Here is a 22,585-nt window from a genome sequence, read left to right as displayed (position 1 = left end):
GATGAACTTCAAGGGTTTCTTTTAGAACAACTTCTCCCGAAATCATTAGTGGAGTGAAAAGGGACAATATATCGAAAGACCTTCATATGTGCAGTATAATTTGGTAGCTATTTTTCACTCATGGTTAAGGGTAAAGCGACGTAGTAATCAAGAATTATTTCACGTTCAAGCATTGTGAAATTACTAATTGTGATTGACTAAACAAAAAGTATATTTTTATTGTATACATCAAGTTAAAAACTTTTCAGAACATACTATCATTCAAGTTTTCAGAACCAAACATTTTATATTGTGCTCCAACCCTTTGAGTTTAGATCACTAAGGTGATCTTTATCTTTCCTATAATCTTGAAATCTATTCAATTTTAGGATAGATTTATTCTAGGAACATTTAAAGTTAAAAGTGCTAGATAAGAGAGTTAACAAAAGCATAAAATTTATGTACAATTTTTTAAAATATTTCTAATGTTACTTTTTAATCAAAATTTAAACTTTATCTCAATAAAAGATAAATATTTAATGCTATTATTCAACTATTAAAACAAATCTTTACTTTTAATTAAAAATAACATAGAAATTCATACCTAATTTTTTTCTTCAATAAAGTTCTTCGTAAGTTCACACAAGGTTGATAATATTAATTACCACCAGCTGAAATCTCAAATTTTTTTAAGAGTGGTCTTTGATAAATTAAAACAAAAATTAATGTCACGTGAGTTAAGATTATTGCTCTATGTATTCAAGACATTAACTTAAGAGCAATACAATATGTTACAAAACTTTATGTGAACTTTAGATATAACTAATTTGATGTGACAATTTATGATTAATCAATTTATTTCAATGGATTAAATGAAATAACACTGCCAATAATAAATATGGGCATCGTTAATCGGGAGATTCCTCGATCCCTAGATCTTGTTTGTCGTTTGAGTAGGTGTAAGGAATAGTATCAAAAACTCAATTTGACTTCAAGCTTGAAGATTGAAGATTGAGCTCTGAGGCGATCCATTTATTGATGACGCTCGCTTAACATTAAAGAAACAAGAACTGCATATTATGTTCATAATCTTAAGCCTACGATAGAGTTCGTAGAGACACTTCAGAGTTTCGTGACATAGTTCATGATATCACGTAAAATACAATCAAGTGATCAAGGATCTCTTTTTCTAATATTTACTTAAGACCACACAAAAAATATTAATAAATAATTTTTTTTTATTAAAAATTATAACATTTAGTTTTAACAATAGATTGAATTATGTAATTTTTTTAAAAAAATATGTATAAAGTTCTTATTATACATACATTTAATCGTTTGTTAAAAAAATCAATGAAAAAATATATAAGAGAAAGCTACGACAAATGTTCGTATACCGAGTGCATATAAATATATATATATTTCCTTCTTGCCAAACTTACTTTGGCTTTTCAATCATTACTCTTATCATCTAAACCTTTGAGCATTTTAGAGCATAAGGACATAAGAGTTTATTAAAATATAAAAAAATATAAAAAAAATTAAACTTTAATGAGGATGTTTTTAATAAATTCATTAATTGCTAAAAAGTTATATTTATTTTAAGTTCCGTAAGTTGAGACATCAAAATTAAGAAATTTTCAGGTAACATCAACATCGCTAAACTAATAAAATTGAAATAATTAATATAATTTATACTTTTTTATCATAATCATTTGTTCTTTTTTGCTTTATGGAATAAGGGTACAGAGTATATAAGTAATAATATTTAATGATATTAATATATTTACTTTTTAATATTATATTTATACTTAAACAACACCCGGTTACATTAGATGTTAAATGTGATGCAAAACAAGGTTGACATCCCAACTCAACTTTTCTTATGAGAAGTTTGTTATACATCACGGTAGGTCTTTAATTGCTTTAGCATCAAAATAATAGTATAGTGTTTCAGAAAAACTGAAAAATAAAAATTAAAGAAAAAAAAATTAACCAAAACATATTGGGAAAATCAACATTTCATGAATCTGCTCAATTATCCTGAGAAAGGCGTATACAGATGTTTGTTCAATGCTGTTAATTGTATTCCACTGCCTCCAAACATCCAGATAAAGCTAAATAAACACCTTCTATAGCATCACGATGAATACCAATTTAGCAATATCTTACATTCTCACAAATAAATATAGCTCCCACTAAGTTATGATCATAGAGTAGGTGGGGTGTATATTATTTGGCCTACTTAATATTCTCCTCTATCCTATTCTTTTGCACAGGTCGATGCTTGAAGTGGCTTGGCCTAGAACCAATCACATTATACATGGCCAAATTCTGAGGAACCTATAAGATAACAACAATTCCTGAAGTGGGTAGCTTGTTGAGGCTTTTGAGCATCATGTCAATACCAGAAATAGTGTATTGTATATTGGCTTTGGCTTTTTGTGCATTCTTTGTATTGCTGAAGTGGAATGAGGTAAGGTACAGTAGGAAAGGAATGCCACCAGGAACTATGGGTTGGCCTATTTTTGGTGAGACTGCAGGGTTTCTCAAACAAGGACCAGATTTCATGAAATGCAAGAGAGCAAGGTATTTCTAGGTGGACCTTTTGAAATTTCTGTATTTTATTATTTTCTTAGAGATGAAGTAATTTTTTTGAAGTTATTGAGTATTATTATTCATCTACAAACAATTAGGAATTAGCCACTGTTGTTCTCTAATTACCCTCGGCCAAATTTCTAAACCAAACAACGGGGTGTGGATTAATTTTCAGTATACAGTAGGAAATGGACTTGTTATTTCCTTTTTGGGCTTGAAAGGAGCTGACTTACTATTCATTTTTTTATTCTTATGAGTTGTTATTATCATTTGCACTGTAGCTAAATAGTTTTAAGCCTTTCTCTATGTCATACTTTTCCTGTCTAACCATAAGTAACCTCTTCTTATCAGAAGTTTTGGAGATATAGAAGGATAACTAGGATATGCAAGATGCTTCTAGATTTCACCAAATATGTAGCTCTGCATTGAAGATAACTCTCCGTAGTCTGTAGCAGATATGACTTTGCTTGCATAAGGGTGTTCCCTGAAGGCACGCTTATTATATCTGTAGGACTCACCCTGGATCAATAAAATTTGTACCTAATAAAAACTATGAACACTTTTTCAAATGCATTTTAACATGCTTTAAAGCATATATTATAAAAATGCCCCAGACTATAAAGTATATGCAGAAAAAATAGGAATTCAGAATACAACAACCACACTTCTATAAACAAAAACACAGACCACAAATTGGGAAAGAAAAAGATAAACCAAAACATGAAGAAACCAAAAATAAATAATATTTTCGTATCAAATATCAGATATTGCTTATTGTATAATATTTTCATTTTCCTACAAGAGATTCTATGTATTACTAAGCAATGCTCAGTCATGATATGTGTGCAATTAGTTTTGCTTTAATGTGTCTTCTTCTCTGCAGGTACGGAAATCTCCTCAAGTCTCATGCATTAGGCTCTCCTATTGTCATAAGCATGGATCCAGAGCTCAACAGATACATCCTCAAGAATGAAGCAAAAGGTCTAGTTCCTGGCTACCCTGTGTCCATGAGGAATATACTAGGGAAAAGCAACATTGCTGAAGTTCATGGGGCTCTTCATAAACGTATTAGAGGGTCAATATTATCATTCATTGGTCCAGCTGCAATTAGAGGCCATCTTTTGCCAGAAGTTGACAAGTTCATGACGTCTTTCCTTGACAATTGGGATGACAAAACCATTGATATACAGCAAAAGACCAAACAGGTATATGATTAAAATACACAATACCCAGAAAGATTATTGGGTTGGTTAGTAGCCAATAAAGCATAGATAATAATGCCCTATGGGAATTTCATTTCAACCAGATATAGGTGCTATAAGTGTTTTTAGATACATAACTTATTTAAAGCATTCATTCATTAAGCTCTTGATAAGTGATGACTTTTGTCATAAATTTAATTATGAAACTTAATTGATTGAATAGGCTGAAAACTTATTTTGATAAGCTATACCGAGAAGCTTGTTGAAATATGTTGAAACTCACAAGTTATTCATTAACTCTTCCAAATAGATGTTAACAGTACCCATATTAACACACTTTGATTTTCTCCTTTCAGATGGCATTTTTTGTGTCAATGAAATTGATTGTAGAAAATGAACCGAGCCCTTTCAATGAGGCCTTTAAAGCTACGTTTGACAACATAGTGTCAGGAACATTTTCCTTGCCTATTAACATTCCTGGCACGAATTACTTCCGAGGACTTCAGGTATGTTGTTGAATACTCATCATGTTCAATTTGCATGCACTTCAATTTCTTCACATGGACCAAAGCCAAACTGTTGTTGTTTGCAGACAAGGAAAAAAGTAGTTGCAACATTGAAAGAGGTTATAGCCAAGAGAAGATCTTCTTTGTCTACTCATGCTGATATCCTTGATCAGCTTATGAGAAATGAAGATTCGAGATACAAACTTAATGATGAAGAAATAATTGATCAAATAATCACATTCTTATATTCTGGTTATGAAACTGTTTCAACTACTACAATGATGGCTGTCAAATATCTACATGATAATCCTAGAGTTCTTGAAGAAGTAAGGGTGAGTCACAACATTTGAATTGATCATGCCCTTCATTATACAAGGCCAATAAAAGAAAACATTTCTACTCTTGGAAACAATTGTCATTATCTGTTTTCACCTAGGTAAACTGGTTTACAGAAAGAGCATTTTGCAATCCAACAAAGTAAAAGACCAGAAGATGTAATAAGCTGGGATGATTATAAGCTTATGGTTTATACACGTGGGGTAAGTACTTCTCCACTTATTCTATTTCTACAATGAAACAATGACCTCTATATCTAACTCTATGTCTATTTATATTTTTGGAGGGGTGGGGGAGAGCCATATCTTGGAACTGATAATTGCCAATTTTAAAGACTAAAATCACCTGCAAACAATTCAGTTCCTAATATTACATAAAAGAAAATTTAGAATTGACTTGAATTCGACAATCACCAATCAATTTGATTTCTGATATTACAGACTAAATTGACCAATGTTTACCAAAGTCTAATTGTTGACAAAGCCAGAAATTAAATTCACAGACCCTAATGTTAAAGAGTGAAAGGATTGACAATTATTTTATATATATATATATATATAACACAACTAGTAATTGTAATTCAATTTTTTTAACGTGTATTAAAAAAATATATAATAAAACTTTTATATAATAAGTTTTTATTAGAAATTACACAATATCATTAAATGCTGGAAGAGAGGGAATGTCTTAGACAATTTAGAGTTGAGACTCTCTTATTTATATATCTTCCAACGTGAGATTTTATTATCTTAACAATAATTTTTAATAAATTCTTATTATTTATTTATATTTTATTATTTTTCTTTGAATATATATTAAAAAAATCAATTATAATTTTAGGTATTGACTCCTTTTCTATTGTTTATAGGTGATTTTTGAAACCTTGAGATTGGCTAACATTGTTAATGGGGTATTAAGGAAGGCCACCACAGATGTTGAACTGAATGGTACATTTGCAATCTCATGGAAAGCCATTAAAGAACATTTTTCTTCAGTTATTCATTTATCATTGACTATGGTTATCACTTGTCAGGATTTACCATTCCTCAGGGATGGAGAGTTTATGTTTACACAAGAGAGACCAATTGTGATCCCTTCCTCTATCGAGACCCTTGCAAATTCAACCCTTCGAGATGGCTGGTCAGTTTCTTAATAACAGCAACAATTCTTATGTTCAGTGTATATACATATTAAAGACACTTCTTGATAATGAATATAAATGAAATGAAAAATGCAGGAGAAAGGCTTAGAATATCATAACCATAACATGTTATTTGGAGCAGGAGTTAGAATGTGTCCCGGAAAGGAACTGGGCATACTTATAATCTCTCTTTTCCTTCACTATTTTGTTACTACATACAGGTATAATACTTACCCCTATAAAACCTTCATTACTACCACTCTAAGCAAGTCCAAATATGTATTAGGAATTTTGGATGACACTTCACTCACTCAACATTTAGAATTAGAATTTGTGGAAACTACATGCCTGTTTGAGTAAAATTAATTTTATATAATTTAAAATGATTGATACATGGCATAAATTATTATTTTTATTAAAAAAATTTCAAAAAATGCTATTATAAGGATCAATGTATTACATATAGGGATAATAATGAAAAGTGTTATGAATAGGTACTAAAATAAATTTTAAAAAAATGTTATTGCAGAGACCAAAATAAAATCACTATTGAAACGAGTTAAAAAAAAGTTATGATTATTTATAACAAGTTATAAAAAATAATTTACTAGCTTTAAATAATGTAATTGTAGATAGTTTAGTTGTAAAAAGTTGTTATTTGAGAATTGGGTAAAAAGTATTTTATTTTTGTATCTTTGATATTTTTAAAAATTATTTAAGAGATTATTTAATAATAAAACTTGTATATAATAATTTTGTTCTTTTCTTTAATCAAAAGTATAAATTTATCTCTAAAATTAGTATCAATATTAACTACTAAATTTTATTATGTCAATTATTAAAGTAAAATTTTAATTTTAATTAGAGAGCAAAATCTAAAGGTTGTATATAAGTTTTGTTTACAAAACAAGCAATCTACTGTAATTGACTATATTTAATGACTTTCACACTTAAAAATTAATTCACTTTTTTTCGTCTTGTAATATTTTAAAAATATTTTTTATTTAAATCTTAAATATAATATTCTCATCATAATCTCATCAACCAAATTAAGTTACAAATGTTAATATTTAAAATCAGTAAATTATCTTCTACAGTATGTTATAAAACATCATAATATTTTTTAACTTGTTTCAAGAGTGAATTTTATTTTCATCTCTATTAATAATATTTTTTATTTTAGTCACTATATGAAAAATATATTATGTATAAATACTAAAATAATATATTATATAGGAATCAAAATAAAAAATATATTTAAATATAAGGTAAGAGTGTTATGATAGAAATTAACACTAGTTACTATTTTAAAAATAATTTTTATATAAGAATCAAATTAAAAATACAAGTTTTGTACGAGAATAAAAATAGCACTTGATTTTTATTTATTTATTACAGGTGGGAAGTAGAGAGAAACAAACTCCTCAAGTTTCCCAGAGTTGAAGCACCAAATGGATTATACATAAAGGTGTCAAAATACTAAAAAAACAATACTTTGTTTATATAGAAACATATTCTGTTAGATGCAATAAACAAATTGATGCATCAATAATCTTATTTAACGTAGTACCCCTATTGTGTAGGTATTTTAATTTTTTTAATAAAATTAATAAATTGATCTCTTAACTTTTTTTATTTTTATTATTTTATTTCATTTTTAAATTTTAATATTTTAATTTAAAAAAGAAAATAAATATTCTTTAAACTTTAACAAGTTTCTTTAATAAAATTTTTCTTCTTTTTTCCTTAGTTTTTTTCACGCCTCCACAATTTATTTTCCATCTCTTTTCGAACTTTAAAATAATATTATCTTCTTTTTTAGTGAATTTTAGTGTCATAATTATTGTTTTTCTCCTCATTTTCTTTACCACACTAAGATTTAACTATAAAATTTAGCAATATAAGAATACTTTTGCTTAAGTTTGAAGGGAAAAATAAGTTATGAGAATAAAAATGAGAGATAAAAATAAATAAATAAAAGAAAAATAATAATTTTTCAATAATAAAAAAATTATTTAAAATAATATTATAAATTAAATAATTAAAATGAGAAAAAATTAGAGAAAAAATAAAAAAAATACTAATACACTAATTTTGTCTTTATTTTTAATTAATAATGATAAGAGATACTAAAATATGACAAAACTATATAGAAATATTTTTCTAACTTAAAATTAAGTGATCTATACGAAATTGGTTAAGTAAATTTAAAAATATGGTTTCGATTCTAGACGACGATAATTTTACCATTTTTTTTAGACTTAACATTATTTTAAAAGTTTCATTCAACCTCAACTAATCTTGAATTTCTAATTAAGCAGATAATATTCTTCTAATGACTTTGTTTTCACTAAATTTGAACTCCAAATCTTACTTAAAAGAAATTAAATACTTTATCACTTGAACCAACGAGTGTTTGGTGGGGTATCTTCCCTTGGATTATGTACTTTCAACTCTACTTTTTCTTTGTATTTACTATAAATGTGAATGCAAGAATGTTTAAACAACGCTGTTCTCTTAACGATAGTTTAAGTCTTTATTAAAAATTTTCGATTCAAGTTTATTTTGAATTCCTGTCCATATGTGTTCTAAATTTGTGAACGAAGAAATAAGTTACCTACAATAAGTTTCATTGTAAATTTTAGAAAGCCAATTTTCAAAAAAAAAAAAAATCTTCATTTTTTGTATTTCTTCCTATTTTATATTAGACATATTTCATTAATGTTGCTTAAAAATAATATCGTGAAGAAGTAGGAAGTGCATGGTACTCAATTAAATTCCCAAATCTAAATTAATTAATTGTATATAACCAATCAGTGTTGGAAAGAATTTATGAAAATAATTTATTTAATTTATTTTAATAACATTTATGTATATATATATATATATATATATATATATATATATTAAAATAAACTATTTTACATGTTTTTAAAAAAATTACAATCAAGTTTATATCATAAGTGGTCATGTGTTAAAAATTTACTCAAACATACCCAAAATAAATTTTAAATCAATTAAGTCATATTCATGTTAATTTAATCACTCAAAAGGTATAAATAAAAGACATTAAAAATATATAACATAAAAGTACATTTGGATTAAATATTTTAGATGAGTAATTCGCTTTTGGATTACATTTCTATGATTTAAAACTTGATGTTTGGATATTGAATTTTAAAAATTATAGTAATATCTTTAATAAATTAAAGTTAAAGAATTTTAAATCTAAAAAAAGAGTGAGAATTTAAAATTAATTTTTTCATATATTATGTACTTTATTCATATTTTTATTTAGTTATAGTTAATTTAATAATTTAAATTTTATATGTTTAATTAATTTTATTAAATACAGTGATATTTTATTTTATTTTAATATAAATAATTTAATTACTTCATTCAAATAAAAATATTAAAAATAAAAAAAATATAATTATTTTAAATAAAAAAATAAATAATATAATTTAAATTTTTTTATAATTTTTAATTACCTTATCTAAACACAATTTTAAATTAATTTATACGAAGACAATTTATGAAAAAAATTAAGTGATTAAATAAAATATTAAAGCCTAAGCTAGTTAATATGTAAATGCTACGATTTGTGCTTCAAATTTATTATATATAAATAGATTTATGATGCCTTTACTTAAAAAAAATAATTTAATTCTAGACATAAAATATATCTTATCACCACAATATACATACATATATAACATTATATCATAATAAATAAAAATTTAGTCATCTTTAAATCTTTTTAATTTAATTGAAATACTTCCATTATTATCTAATTTGTTAATATAATAAAAAATTATATACTAATAATTTATTAAAATTAATATTTTTTTAAAAAGACGTTATTATCCATGGTGGAGGAACACAAATCACAAAATAATAACCTTAAATTTTTCTTATAGCATTTCATTCATTATATATTTAATAGATAAATTATAGGGTATATTTGGAAGGATATTTTTATCTTTTTTTTTTTTGGTGAATTAATAAACAATAAATGTAAACATTTATAAAATTTTCGTTATGAGATACATATAATTAATGATTCAATTGACTATCTAAGGCTTTCTTACTTTGCTAGATACACACATAAAGTAGAAAAATTGAAAATTTTATTTAAGATTAAAATTTACTTTAATATTAATCATTGATAATTATATTTATTTATTTGAGAATGGTAAAAATATATTTAAAGGGTAAAAAATACATTTTAATAATTTAATCAAATATTTATCTTCTTTTAAAATAATTATTAGACAAGCAAAAAATGTTATTTATTTTAATTCTTCATGAAACGTATAAATTATATATATGATCTTCTTCCCATATTTTTAATAATATTTATTGAAAAATTATAATTTAAACAATAAAATTACATGTATTGAATGAATTTTTAGAAAAATTCATTTCTAAAATAATTAATATTTTTATTGTGATATGATATTCATATATTATACTACATCTCATTCTTACAAATTTTAATTAAAACATTTTAATAGTATTTATTTAACTTTTCATTAAACAGTGTTTATGTCCCTCAAAAAACGATTATCTTTATTTTTTTTTTAGCCATTAAATGATATTATATGAATCGTCTTGCAATGAAAATTACAAATACGTACAATTTTACATCATCAAAATTGCAATCATATTCTTAAATAAATTTGAACTACAATGATTAAATTTAATACACAACATTAGCACACAAAAAAAATTAATACACAACAATAATAGTTAAATGTTACGTTTGAATTTTAATAACTTTAATTATAATTTTAATAAAGGGCACACAAATTTATAGTTATGATTAAAATTTAATTACTCATCTACAAATTAAATTTTTTCCATTTTTCATAATAATTTATTATTTTTAAAAAAAATTCAACTAATGCAAATAACCTTGTACCTTTTTTTAATAATTTTACTATAAATATGGGATTTTAAAAATAATATATACATAATAAATTATTTTTAAATATATTTGTATTTAATATATCTAAATATAAAAATAAGGTTCTATTAACTATATCTATAATCAGTTATTAAAAACATTTTTTACAAGTAATCCAAATGCGCACTAATATGTATTGTTTTAGTTTTTCTATTTAATTATTTATGGTAAATAGAATTCACTTTATAGAATTAAATGCTTACAATAAAAGTGCAATGAATTGAGAATGTTTAAATGAATTATTATATTATATTAATATATTTAAAATTATAATAATACAATTTTTAATGAACTTTATATTATATTAATATAAACCTAAAATTTTTAATTATAAAAATGTTCATTAAACTACTTATATGAATATCATAGAAAAATAATAAAACTTTTGGATGATATATCTAAATACATTTAATAAATACATTATATTTATGCCAACATTACTGTTTAATTTAATTAATTTAATATTTAATATTATTATTTTATAAAATATATATTTCAAAATAATAATTCAAAGTATGAAAATAAGAATATGCTTTTATGCATTAAATATTGTGATGATTACTTTATTTTTTGTAATAATTTTTAATCACTTTTAGAAATGTATATTTAATTATTATAATATGGGGTGTTTTTTTTTAAGGTAATTGTTTATTATATTAATAGTTATATCATTAAATTTATTGTATTGTCAGATTCGTTTGGCTTTGTATTAAATAAATGTTGTCTTTTGAAAAAAAAAATAGCTACCAGAGAAATTCAATATTTAGTTTAAGATTACTCTTAATCTTATACATTCAACGTTTGCTTTTATTATTTCATAGAAAATTCACTCCAATCATTTCTGGGTACTTTTGTTCATTTTAAATGATAATCACTTTTTTATATATAAAAAAGTCAATAAGAATTTTTGTACTCTAAAAAAATATTAGTATACTAAGGATATTGATTAAAAAAATTAATAAATATTTTTTTGAAAAAAATCACATTAGATGTGCATTGAAAATAATTTAATGTACATAACTTCATTCTCTTAATTTAATGTACGATAAATTTAATTTTTATATCTTTGTTATTTAATGGAATGTATATTGTTCAAATAAGTGTATTTTTTTTTCTAACTTAATTAATTAATTACCATGTTATATAGCTAGCCTAGCATCCATATCATATGTGATTGGGGCTATCTAGCATATATATGGTTGTATCTTGTAATTTGTTTTTCTTTCATTTTGTACATGATGTCAACATTGTTTTATTATGCCATGGCTTTGACGTTTTGTGCATTCTTTGCACTGCTAAAATGGAACAAAATGGTATACAGAGGGAGAAGAATGCCACCAGGAGCAATGGGTTGGCCTTTTGTTGGGGAAACTCTAGATTTTCTCACACAAGGACCAGATTTCATGAAAGGACGCAGATCAAGGTACCCTACACTGCCTTCCCTTTAATAATTAACTCTTATTTTTTATAAGATGTTAGATTTTCTTATTTAATCCATTCAATATAATTAAGAATGAAAATAGGTCAGACTGTCCAACAAATTTTACAACTTAACCTTTTTAAAGTCTAATACGGCCTAATTTATTTAATTAATAAATTTAATTTAAACTTTTTAAAATATTTAATTAATTAAATAAATTAGACTTAAACTTAAAAAAAAGTCTATTAGACTTATCAAAATGACTTATTTAAAATTTATAATAATATATTAAATAATTTTATATAAAAATTATAATATAATAATATATTAAATTAATTAAATTTAAAAATAATATAATTTTAAATTAAATATCTTAATCTTTTTGTTAAAGTTAAAAAAGTCTCTATTACATAGTTTTTAAACTATTAATTAATAAACTATTAATGTTATATTAATTTTAAACATATAAATTAATTTTAAAATAAAATTATTACACAATATTTAAAATAAAAATAAAAATTTTATAACCTAATTAAATTCACGTGTAAATTTATACTTATTTTAATATTTTATAGAGGATAGAGCGGTTAAACATGACTCTAATACATTAACGTGCATCTCATCCAATTTGGGGCAGGGGAGTTTATAATATTTTTAGCCATTCAGCACAAAACTTTATGATAAATGGGCTTAGTGGACTATGACTTTTGGGGCTCGAAAATCAATTAGGGCCAGATAATCAAGACGATAACCATTTCTGAAAAATTGGACTAAAAAATAGTGCATAACAAAACTGTTTTAGGCCACACGGTTGGGCCCAGTGTAGTTTATTTTAACTAATTTAGCCCAAAATTTAGGCTTATGTTGACCTCACCTAAATACTTGAGTTCTTTGAGGAAATTGTTTTTCCAATACTTTTCTGACTAATTATACCATTTTTTAACATCTTTTTTTTTTTAAATTAATTTCAAATTATATTTAATATTTTCTAAAAATTAATTTTAATCTCTTCTAAAAATCAAATTCTGAAAGAGTATTTAATACATTTTAAATATAATGTTTTCCAAAAAGCAATTTTTTGAATCAAATGATTTGAACTAACTCAATTCATACCGACTACCTTAGTAAATTATAGAATTAAGCCTTACCATTTGAATAACACATTATATATCTCTTATTTGTTCTTTATTTTTATTTTCTATCCCATCTCATCATTTAAACAAACCGTTAAGTGATTATTTAGAGTTTCTTATTTGAAAGTCATTATGTATACACTAAAGATGTCTCTCACTTTGGTCTATTTCTAATCACATCATACCCTCAAAGCCCCTCTTTGCTATTCTTATCTTCCCTCAATATGGTTGTCCGCATTTATGCTCTCTTAAGTTACATATCCGAATAGAAATCCTAACTTTATATTATTATATTACCCATTTACTGACTCAAAGGTGTGATCTCTTAATAATCAACCACTTAAAGGAAACAATTACCAATTGATTTCATCAATTCCTACATTTTCATCTCATACAAGACATGCTAAAAGAAAGCCTCAACTAAGTTTTAAAACTATAGTTCATCTAAATCATTTTCTATTCCTTTAAGATTAACTGATAGTTCCTCCTCTAGAAGTGTTATTAGAGAAAGAAACGTTGTTCTATAAAAACTTTACAAACACCCCAAAAGAAAAACATACTTACCTCCTTTAGGCTCCAAAAATTGCAGTCTAACCTCTTATGATTGATTATTTCCCCCCATTCATGAGTATTGCACTTTCTTTTTTGCTTTCTCTATATTTCTCCCATTTCTCTCATTATTTTATTACTTTTAATTTGTATGTGCTTTTTATGTCATAATCTTAACTTAAATGTTGAGCATGGCGATGATCAATTGTTGGACCTCTAAGTTCCATTAGAAACTCTTTGAAAGTGACTGAAATAGATTATTCATGAGTGATAATTGATCATTGAGAAATTTAGATGGCATCGTGCCCTCTGCTTTTCATAAATAATTTATCAGTTTTGTTACATCAACTTTAAAAGTTAAATTGAAGTATTTTAAAGTAATATTTTTTTAAAAATGTTATATTTTTTATTTAATAAATAATATGTTTCTTAATTAAAAACTATTTTTAATTATTTAAAATCATCCCTATAAATTAATGTAATAAATAATATAAATTTTCACTCTTGTTTTCTCTAATTTTTTCTCCTCTTTCTCCTATTTATTATGGGATGTAACAAATCGTTTATGCATTGACAATATATCAATCATTATTCGTCAAAACACAAATGATATGAAAAATTGAGGATCTAACTGTGATGGTCAATTATGGTATCCTCTAGCTAATTCAATAAATCACTGAATATTCTTGACCACAAATAGAGAGTTATCTAATAAAATAGTTGCAAGATAGTTCAATTATTTCTGTGATGATTCAGTATCTTAATAACGGCTTGAAATTTTGCACTTTTGGATCCTTAGTAATCGATTTACTGTAAGGCAAAGTACAATTAAATATTGAGATTATTTAAAAATAAATAAATTACTTAGGACTCTACGTTGAATCTCATAAATAAAGTTGAGTAAATACTTTCTTATATACAATAAAAAAAGTCAAAATATTGAACCTATTTGCTTACAGTCCGCTTGATAAAATTAAGTTCGAGTACCTTTGATTATTTTCATTTTCATTTTTTTAGGTTGTTTTGAATTATTTCAAAAATATCATATTAGATGTACTTTATTTTTCATTTTCAATAACTTTCAAAAGAAAATAATGAAAATAAAAAATTATTGAAAATCAAGATTTTATTATTTTTCCATTTTCTTTTCTAATTATTGTAAAACAGAAAATAAAATCAACACGATGGGAAATTTTCATAATTATTAGGGAAAGAATATATTTTGAAAAGGGGAAAAAATAACCCAAATACATAGTTAATATCTTGAATGAACTGCCGTAGTGTTTTCAAGCACATTTATGTGTGTACCATTTCAATCAACTGCAAACAAAAAAAGTAAACTGGAAAAAAAAATAGAAACCATAAAAATGGGAAAAAATGGATTGAGATTGGTTTTCACATCCAATTTTAAAAGTTAATTTAATCTAACTAAAATTAAATTTATATGTATATATCTAAGTTTATTTATGAAATTATCGTATAAAATTCGTTTTGTGCGAGCGGAAATAATTGTCTAGATTGTGTGTTATTATTTTTATGTTACTTACAAGTTTATATATATGGTTTAAAATTGTTCTTTTATCTATAAAATTGTAGTATTCTTTATCGAGATCAAATATAGCTATCCTATTTGTGTCTATATACCTTATGTAATGATGTTGTCTGCATATGCCTCCTCCAGGTATGGAAATCTTTTCAAGACTCATGCATTAGGCTCTCCTATTATCGTTAGCATGGATCCTGATGTCAATAGATACATACTCATGAATGAAGCAAAAGGTCTAGTTCCTGGCTACCCCGACTCTATGAGGAAGATACTAGGGAATAACATTGCTGAGGTTCATGGTCTTGTGCATAAACGAATTAGAGGATCACTATTATCTCTCATTGGTCCAATTGCTGTTAAAGATCGTCTTTTGCTTGAATCTGATGAGTTTATGAGGTCTAATCTTGACAATTGGGATGGTAAAATAATTGATGTTCAACAGAAATCCTTAGAGGTATGTATCAGATAAAAAAATATGGAGTTGCTTAATGTTTTCAAAGTCCAAATTATTTATAATTGCATAGTTCATTCAAGCTAATTAATAGACATGCTACTAGTAAGAATAAAAATAGGTTATATTTTACTTTAAACAGTCTGACGTTTACTTTAAGCAACTTGATTTATAACATAATTATTAGGCATGAGTCTGATATATTATTTGTTAAAAGTTTTATTTTTAACCTAGTCTGACCTGAAGCTTGTTAACAAAGTGTATTACAAAAAAAATATTAATATTAATGAAAATATAAATATTTTATTGTTAAATTAATTTATATCTTTTTCTACTTTTCATCTGTGTTATTGATAATTATTAAATAATTATAATAATTTTTATATAATTTTATAAATAATTTTTAAAATATTATTTGAGCACTAATTATAAATATTTCATATTAAATAAGTTGTATTTTTATCTTTTTTATTTATTTTTAAAAATTATTAAATTATTAAAAAATTTAATTTTTTTTAGGATCATATTTTATTTATTTAAAAATATCTTATATTTAATAAATAAAGTCATAACAAATACATAAAATAGATCACAAAAAATAACATTTACACAATTTGTTGAATCAGCTGAAAAAAATTATTATATTTTAAAAAATAAATAAATTTAAATTCAATATAATATATATATATATATATATACTGACAATAATAATAACTATTAAATTAAAAAAATAAAATAATTACAAAATATTTAATTTTATTTATTTTATTAATTTTTTATTTTAAATTAACAAATACACGTAAAATTAACAACACTATAACATTAACATAATATAGAAAAATATTACTGATACAATAAATTAAAATATATACTTATATATAAAATATAAATTAATAAATTATTTGATAATTTAATTTTTTATTTATGTAAATATTTACAAATTATTGAAATTCAAATATATGTTAATAACTATAATTAAAGTATTACAAATTTTAATTATTTTTTATAATAATTATATTTTATTTGTGTAAAGACATCTTATATTTAACAAATAAAATTGAAGTAAACACGTAAAATTTATAATAAAAAATAATACTCATAAAATTTGTTGAATCAGCTAAAAAAATTATTATATTTAAAAAAGTAAATAAAATTCATTGTAAAAATATAGATAAAAAATATTTATATTATAAAATTTAAAGATGCAGAAAAATAATATATCAGTATAGTAAAAATTAATAAAATTTATATTTAAATTAAAATAACTTATTTTTCTAAACTTTTATCTTAATAAAAAAATATGTAACAAAACTTATAATATATATATATATATATATATATATATAATGACAATAATAATAACTATTAAATTAAATAATTAATTATAAAATATTTAATTTTATTTATTTTATTAATTTTTATTTTAAATTAACAAATATACGTAAAATTAGCTATACTATAACATTAATATAATATAAAAAATATTACTGATACAATACATTAAAAAAAAATATATATATATATATTATAAATTGATAAATTAATTAATAATTTAATTTTTTATTTATACCTTTTTTTGTAAATATTTATTAATTATTAAATTTTGAATGTATATTAACAACTATATTTTTTAAGAAAAAAATCTATTTACATTTATGTCAAATTCGTGAAAAATAATTATTTAAAATTTGAGATATTTTTATTTAGGTATGTTGCTGTGTGTTGTATATTTGGTTTGTAAAATTTTTTTATAGGTACTTTACTCAAAAAATTTATTAATAAAAATAAAATACATATTAAGTTACAAAAAGTATATATTATTATATGTAATTTATTTAAAATTATATTATTTATATTATTTACTATATGGTTATATTATATATATATATATATATATATATATATATATATTGTATATGAAATTTTTTATTTTATTTTTCTATCATTTTTTATAAAATTTTAGTTTTGAATAAAATATAATTCATATTTAAAGAATTTTTATTTATTATAAAGAAAAATAATTAAACATAATATAATAATATAATAATTAAATAGTAATAATAATAAATTAAGAATATAAAAAATATATTAATATAATATTATTATTTTATTTTTAATTTTATTTCTTTTAGTTTTTATTATGTCTTGTTTCTGTTTAAAGATTTAACCACTCTTTAACTTATTTAAATTTAATAAATATGATAATTTATTATTAAATAAATTTATTATTTAAAAGTGTAATCGTGTATAAATATTTTTAATTATTAATAGAATATAATTTTTATTTATTAAAATTATAAATAAAAAGAATTATAACATAATATATTAATTTAATATAACAAAATTAAAAATATATTATTAAATAACTTTATTACTTAAATATATTTTGACAGTTATATTTTTAAATTATATATATATATATATCAATATCAGCTTGTCAGGCTTAATAAGCTTTAAAAACAACTCAAGTTTAATTTGTTTACTTAAACAGATCTTAAAAAATGTTAGGTTAGATCAAGCTTAAATCAGGCCAAACTGTAGACTTCTGTCAGACGGTCTGACCTGTTTTCATCCTTAACTATTAAATAAAGTTTTTTTAAAGTGTATTTATTTATATATAGTGAGAAACCAAGAAATTATTTATTATTAATTTTATTTAAAGTGCATGATGACATTAATCCATACATTAAGATTTAAGGATAAATAACCTCTTACTTTCTAAATAAATTCATTTTAAAGAATTTTTCTCCATATAATTGATATTATTAATTCAAAGTTGGTGTTTTTTCCCCTAAAGATTGATTTCTTTCTATGTTGAATAGTGTTGATCTATCAAACGAACATTAAGAACTTTACATAAAGCATGAACACTACTCCCAAGTACCTTTTCTTTTTTATTTCCTTTCAGATGTCATTCTTTGTTTCGATGAAAGCGGTTGTAGAAAATGAATCAACATCTTTTCTTGAGTCCTTCAAATCAATATTCGATAACATTAAAGAAGGAACAATATCCTTGCCAATTAAAATTCCTGGAACCAAATATTATCGAGGACTTAAGGTATGCTGTAGAATACTCATTTTTACATTTTTGCATTGCACTCTAAATTCAAACGGGAGCCATTTGGATCAAAGCTAAACTTTTGTCGATTACAGGCTAGGGAAAAAGTGGTTGCGATACTAGAAAAGCTCATAGCCAAAAGAAGAGCTTCTCAATCTACTCATGATGACATTCTTGATCGGCTTATAAGAAATGAAGATGTCAAACACAAACTAAATGATGAAGAAATAATTGATCAAATAATCACAATCTTGTATTCGGGTTATGAAACAGTATCAATCACTACAATGATGGCTATCAAATACCTCACCGATTACCCAAGAGTTCTTCAGGGAGTAAGGGTGCGTTTGCCTCACTGATAGCTTTCTATTTGATTATGCTCTTTACTATTGAAGGCCAATACAAAACAAAATTATTATTAAAAGTCATGGTTTAAGTTTTAAGGCTAAATTACACTTTATTTTATATAATTTTATGTTTTCTCAATTTATTCCATATTTTTTTAACGTCAACAAACTTTTTTATATTTCTTTTTCGTGTTTTTTAATTCTCTTGTAGTATAACTTTTATGTATTACTTTATCTCCCATAAAGAAGTTTATTGACGGAATAAAATATAAATAGATAAATTAAGAGAACTTAAAATTATAAAGAAATAAAGTATAAATTATCCAAATTTTAAATATCTATATTAACTGATCAAAATATTCTGCAGGATGAGCATTTTGCAATTCAACAAAGGAAAATGCCAGAAGAACTTATCACCTGGGATGACTACAAGAATATGAGCTTTACTCGTGCGGTAGACATTTAACTATATGGGTTCTAATTTTAGAATAAAATGGTGATCCTAGAAATTTTCAATTCATTGCATACACTAAATTTTGAGGTAGAAAAACATAAAAAAGACTCCCTTTCTTTTTCGTGTGTGGTTGTTTACAGGTTATATTTGAAACCATGAGATTGGCTAGTGTTGTTAGTGGGGTGCTGAGAAGGACTACTACTGATATTGAATTGAATGGTATGATTCAAAGTCCAATCAAATTGATTAGATTGAAAGAACTTAAATTACTTTTTCACTTCAATTTTCAATTGTCATTGACTTTGTTTCAACTAGTTAGGCTTTATCATTCCCAAGGGATGGAGAGTTTACTCTTACACAAGGGAGACTAACTTGGATCCCTTCCTTTATCAAGAACCCTTTACTTTTAATCCATGGAGATGGCTGGTTAGTTGCTTAATAATGACAAACCTTATTCTTATGTGTATAATGACGACACTTGATATTGAAAATAAAATATGATGAAATGCAGGAGAATGGCTTGGAGTCTCATAATCACAACATGTTGTTTGGAGCAGGAGGTAGGGTGTGTCCTGGAAAGGAATGGGGCATACTTAAGATCAGCCTTTTCCTTCATTACTTTGTGACTAAATACAGGTAGAGTATTTAATACAGATAATTTTTCCCCTTTTGCCATTTGCTTATAAGTTTCCCGTAAAAGGTTTAACATCATCTAATGGAACATCTCTTTTCTCATTCTCCTCCAAACACTCTTCTAGTGTTGGGTCTTCTTTCTAAAACTTAACACCCTCTTAGCTAAACGTACTTTATTTTTATTTTATTTTTTTCAGGTGGGAAGAAGTTAAGGGAAACGAACTTTTAAAGTTTCCAAGAGTGTTGGCACCAAAAGGACTACATATAAATATCACAAAATATTAGAAAAAATATTGATGATTCAGAACTCGTGTGGAAGTGTTTTGATAAATACCTTGTCATAATTAAACTCGTATGATTGAAACTCTTGTAATAAAAATAATAAGAATTAAATTTAAATGAAACATATTAGTGTTTGTTCTTATAACTACCCAGGTGTTTGCCATAGAAAAAGACAAGTGTGCGCGCGCGCATATTCATGCATGTGTGTTCTTTTCTAAATTATACTTAAATATTTCGTTTAATAATCTATTTTACTTAATATTTTCTAAAACAAGTGTTTAATTATTGGATTAAAAATCATCATTACATATATTACTTCTACAAAAATTATTTAATTTAAAAAAAGGTGATATTTTAGCAAATATATGTGTCTATGTATACTGAGTATATTTAATATGTTTTTAATAACTTAGTTAACTTAATAACTTTTTATAAACATTAAACTTTATCTATTTAATTGTTAAACTTAAAATTATCTCTCCATAAATTAAGCCCTCAAATTATATTTCATTGAATTTTAAAAACAAGGTGATCATAGTTCATCAAATACATGTGAGTTATTTTTATTCAAAAAAATGAACAGTAGATGAAGATTGAGTTTTACACACAAAAGTTATTTAATCTTTAGGTAACTTGATTCTGCTTGACCATTTTATATGATTCTCTCATCACTACATACACATATATAACTTTTAGGGTAGTACATATGACATTAATACGCTATGGTTTTGTCAATATCCAGCGATGAAATAATTAAATTTTAACTAATAAAATTAACTATTTGATGCGCACATCTTATATAATTTTCTATAAGACACATTATATATATTGTTTATAATTATATATAATATATTCCCATTAAATGAAAGTAAAAACTCTCATCAAACACCAAGTGAATAGTTTAATTCAGGCTATTCTCATTATAGGTTGAATAAGTAATATTATTATGATAATTAAATATTATATTATTAGTATTTATAATTGCTATATTATTCAACACTTAATTGAATTTAATTTATAAAATAGTTAATATTAATTTAATGGCTTAAATCTTTCAAAACTTATTCAATAATACTGCATTTTAAGAGGATTGACTTAACGTTTTCTCTCCGACGTATATATTTTGACATCCACTTTAAGAAGCTGAGAAGGGTTGTGCAATGTGTGTTAGGTATAGTGAGTTTTTGATTGAGGCACTGAGGTCACACAATGTAGAACCAAAAGTTTGCACAGATTCCGATGGGGAGCTTCCCAATGTCACGACCCTTAAAATAGGGGCCGCATACACAGAGGGAGCAGCGCCGTTTAACCTTTTTTTTTCCCTTCTCTTCTTTTGGCTCTTTATGCTTTTAAATCTAATTGTTGTGTTATGGGTATGGCCTACTTGGACAATCATTTATATGCATATGTATTGGCTACCCTTGTTTAGTTAAACTATGACTACCAACTCTACATTCAAATTTGTTACATTAAAAATTCTATCTATATCAGAGTTCAGTTGGGTGACACAATTAATAGAAAATTTTGGATTCCCATCCTCACGTGATGTGGCCTCAAAATCTGGGATGTTGTTTTTTCTTTTGTTAAAAGCTTCTTGCTGCCACCCCACTATCTACATTAAACAACTAGTTTCCTAAAATGTTAATTATTTTTGCCACCTTAGGTCGTATACTTGCACAAGAGAGTCATGGTTTCATATTGCTTTGTTTTGTTTCTTGATTTTTATTTTCTATTACCTTTCTCTTTTGTCAAGCTTTTCTTTTTATTGCTTCTTTTGATGATTGTGGAATGTGGAATAACATTGATTCAAATTATGTGTTGATGCTGTTGTTTCAAAGTCTTAAGTCACATGATTACCATCTTTTTTGGCAAATCATGCATGCATGGTTACTATGAACAAAATCTATATAGACTAGTTTTATTATGTTCGTGTGTAAAGGAAACAACGATTCCTGTTGAAACAGATGATCAATAATCAGCT

General features: G+C 24.2%; 2 protein-coding genes across 3 annotated transcripts; both read left to right on the top strand.

The window, feature by feature from the left end:
* The first annotated feature begins 2,173 nt into the window (after positions 1 to 2,173).
* LOC113869100 (cytochrome P450 85A-like) lies at positions 2,174 to 7,328 on the top strand. 2 transcript variants are annotated; one of them, XM_027505243.1, is made up of 9 exons: positions 2,174 to 2,568; positions 3,461 to 3,782; positions 4,136 to 4,285; positions 4,372 to 4,617; positions 4,738 to 4,824; positions 5,490 to 5,568; positions 5,655 to 5,761; positions 5,859 to 5,983; positions 7,161 to 7,328. In XM_027505243.1, exons 1-9 carry the CDS (start codon positions 2,378 to 2,380, stop codon positions 7,243 to 7,245), a joined length of 1,392 nt encoding a protein of 463 aa, XP_027361044.1. In that variant the 5' UTR covers positions 2,174 to 2,377; the 3' UTR covers positions 7,246 to 7,328. The 2 variants fall into 2 exon arrangements, with proteins under 2 accessions (XP_027361044.1, XP_027361045.1); XM_027505244.1 differs by having other exon boundaries at positions 5,905 to 5,983; positions 7,161 to 7,257.
* A 4,668-nt stretch (positions 7,329 to 11,996) lies between these two features.
* On the top strand, positions 11,997 to 20,607 carry LOC113869572 (cytochrome P450 85A-like). Its single transcript, XM_027505957.1, has 9 exons — positions 11,997 to 12,154; positions 15,515 to 15,833; positions 18,739 to 18,888; positions 18,984 to 19,229; positions 19,603 to 19,689; positions 19,830 to 19,908; positions 20,009 to 20,115; positions 20,201 to 20,325; positions 20,520 to 20,607. The coding sequence occupies exons 1-9, from the start codon at positions 12,042 to 12,044 to the stop codon at positions 20,605 to 20,607; spliced, it is 1,314 nt and encodes a 437-aa protein (XP_027361758.1). The 5' UTR covers positions 11,997 to 12,041.
* Positions 20,608 to 22,585: the final 1,978 nt, after the last annotated feature.

The sequence above is a fragment of the Abrus precatorius genome, unplaced genomic scaffold, assembly GCF_003935025.1.
Source record: "Abrus precatorius isolate BTA unplaced genomic scaffold, Abrus_2018 Scaffold6, whole genome shotgun sequence".
Taxonomy (NCBI): domain Eukaryota; kingdom Viridiplantae; phylum Streptophyta; class Magnoliopsida; order Fabales; family Fabaceae; genus Abrus; species Abrus precatorius.
This window is presented reverse-complemented; position numbering and strand designations above follow the sequence as displayed.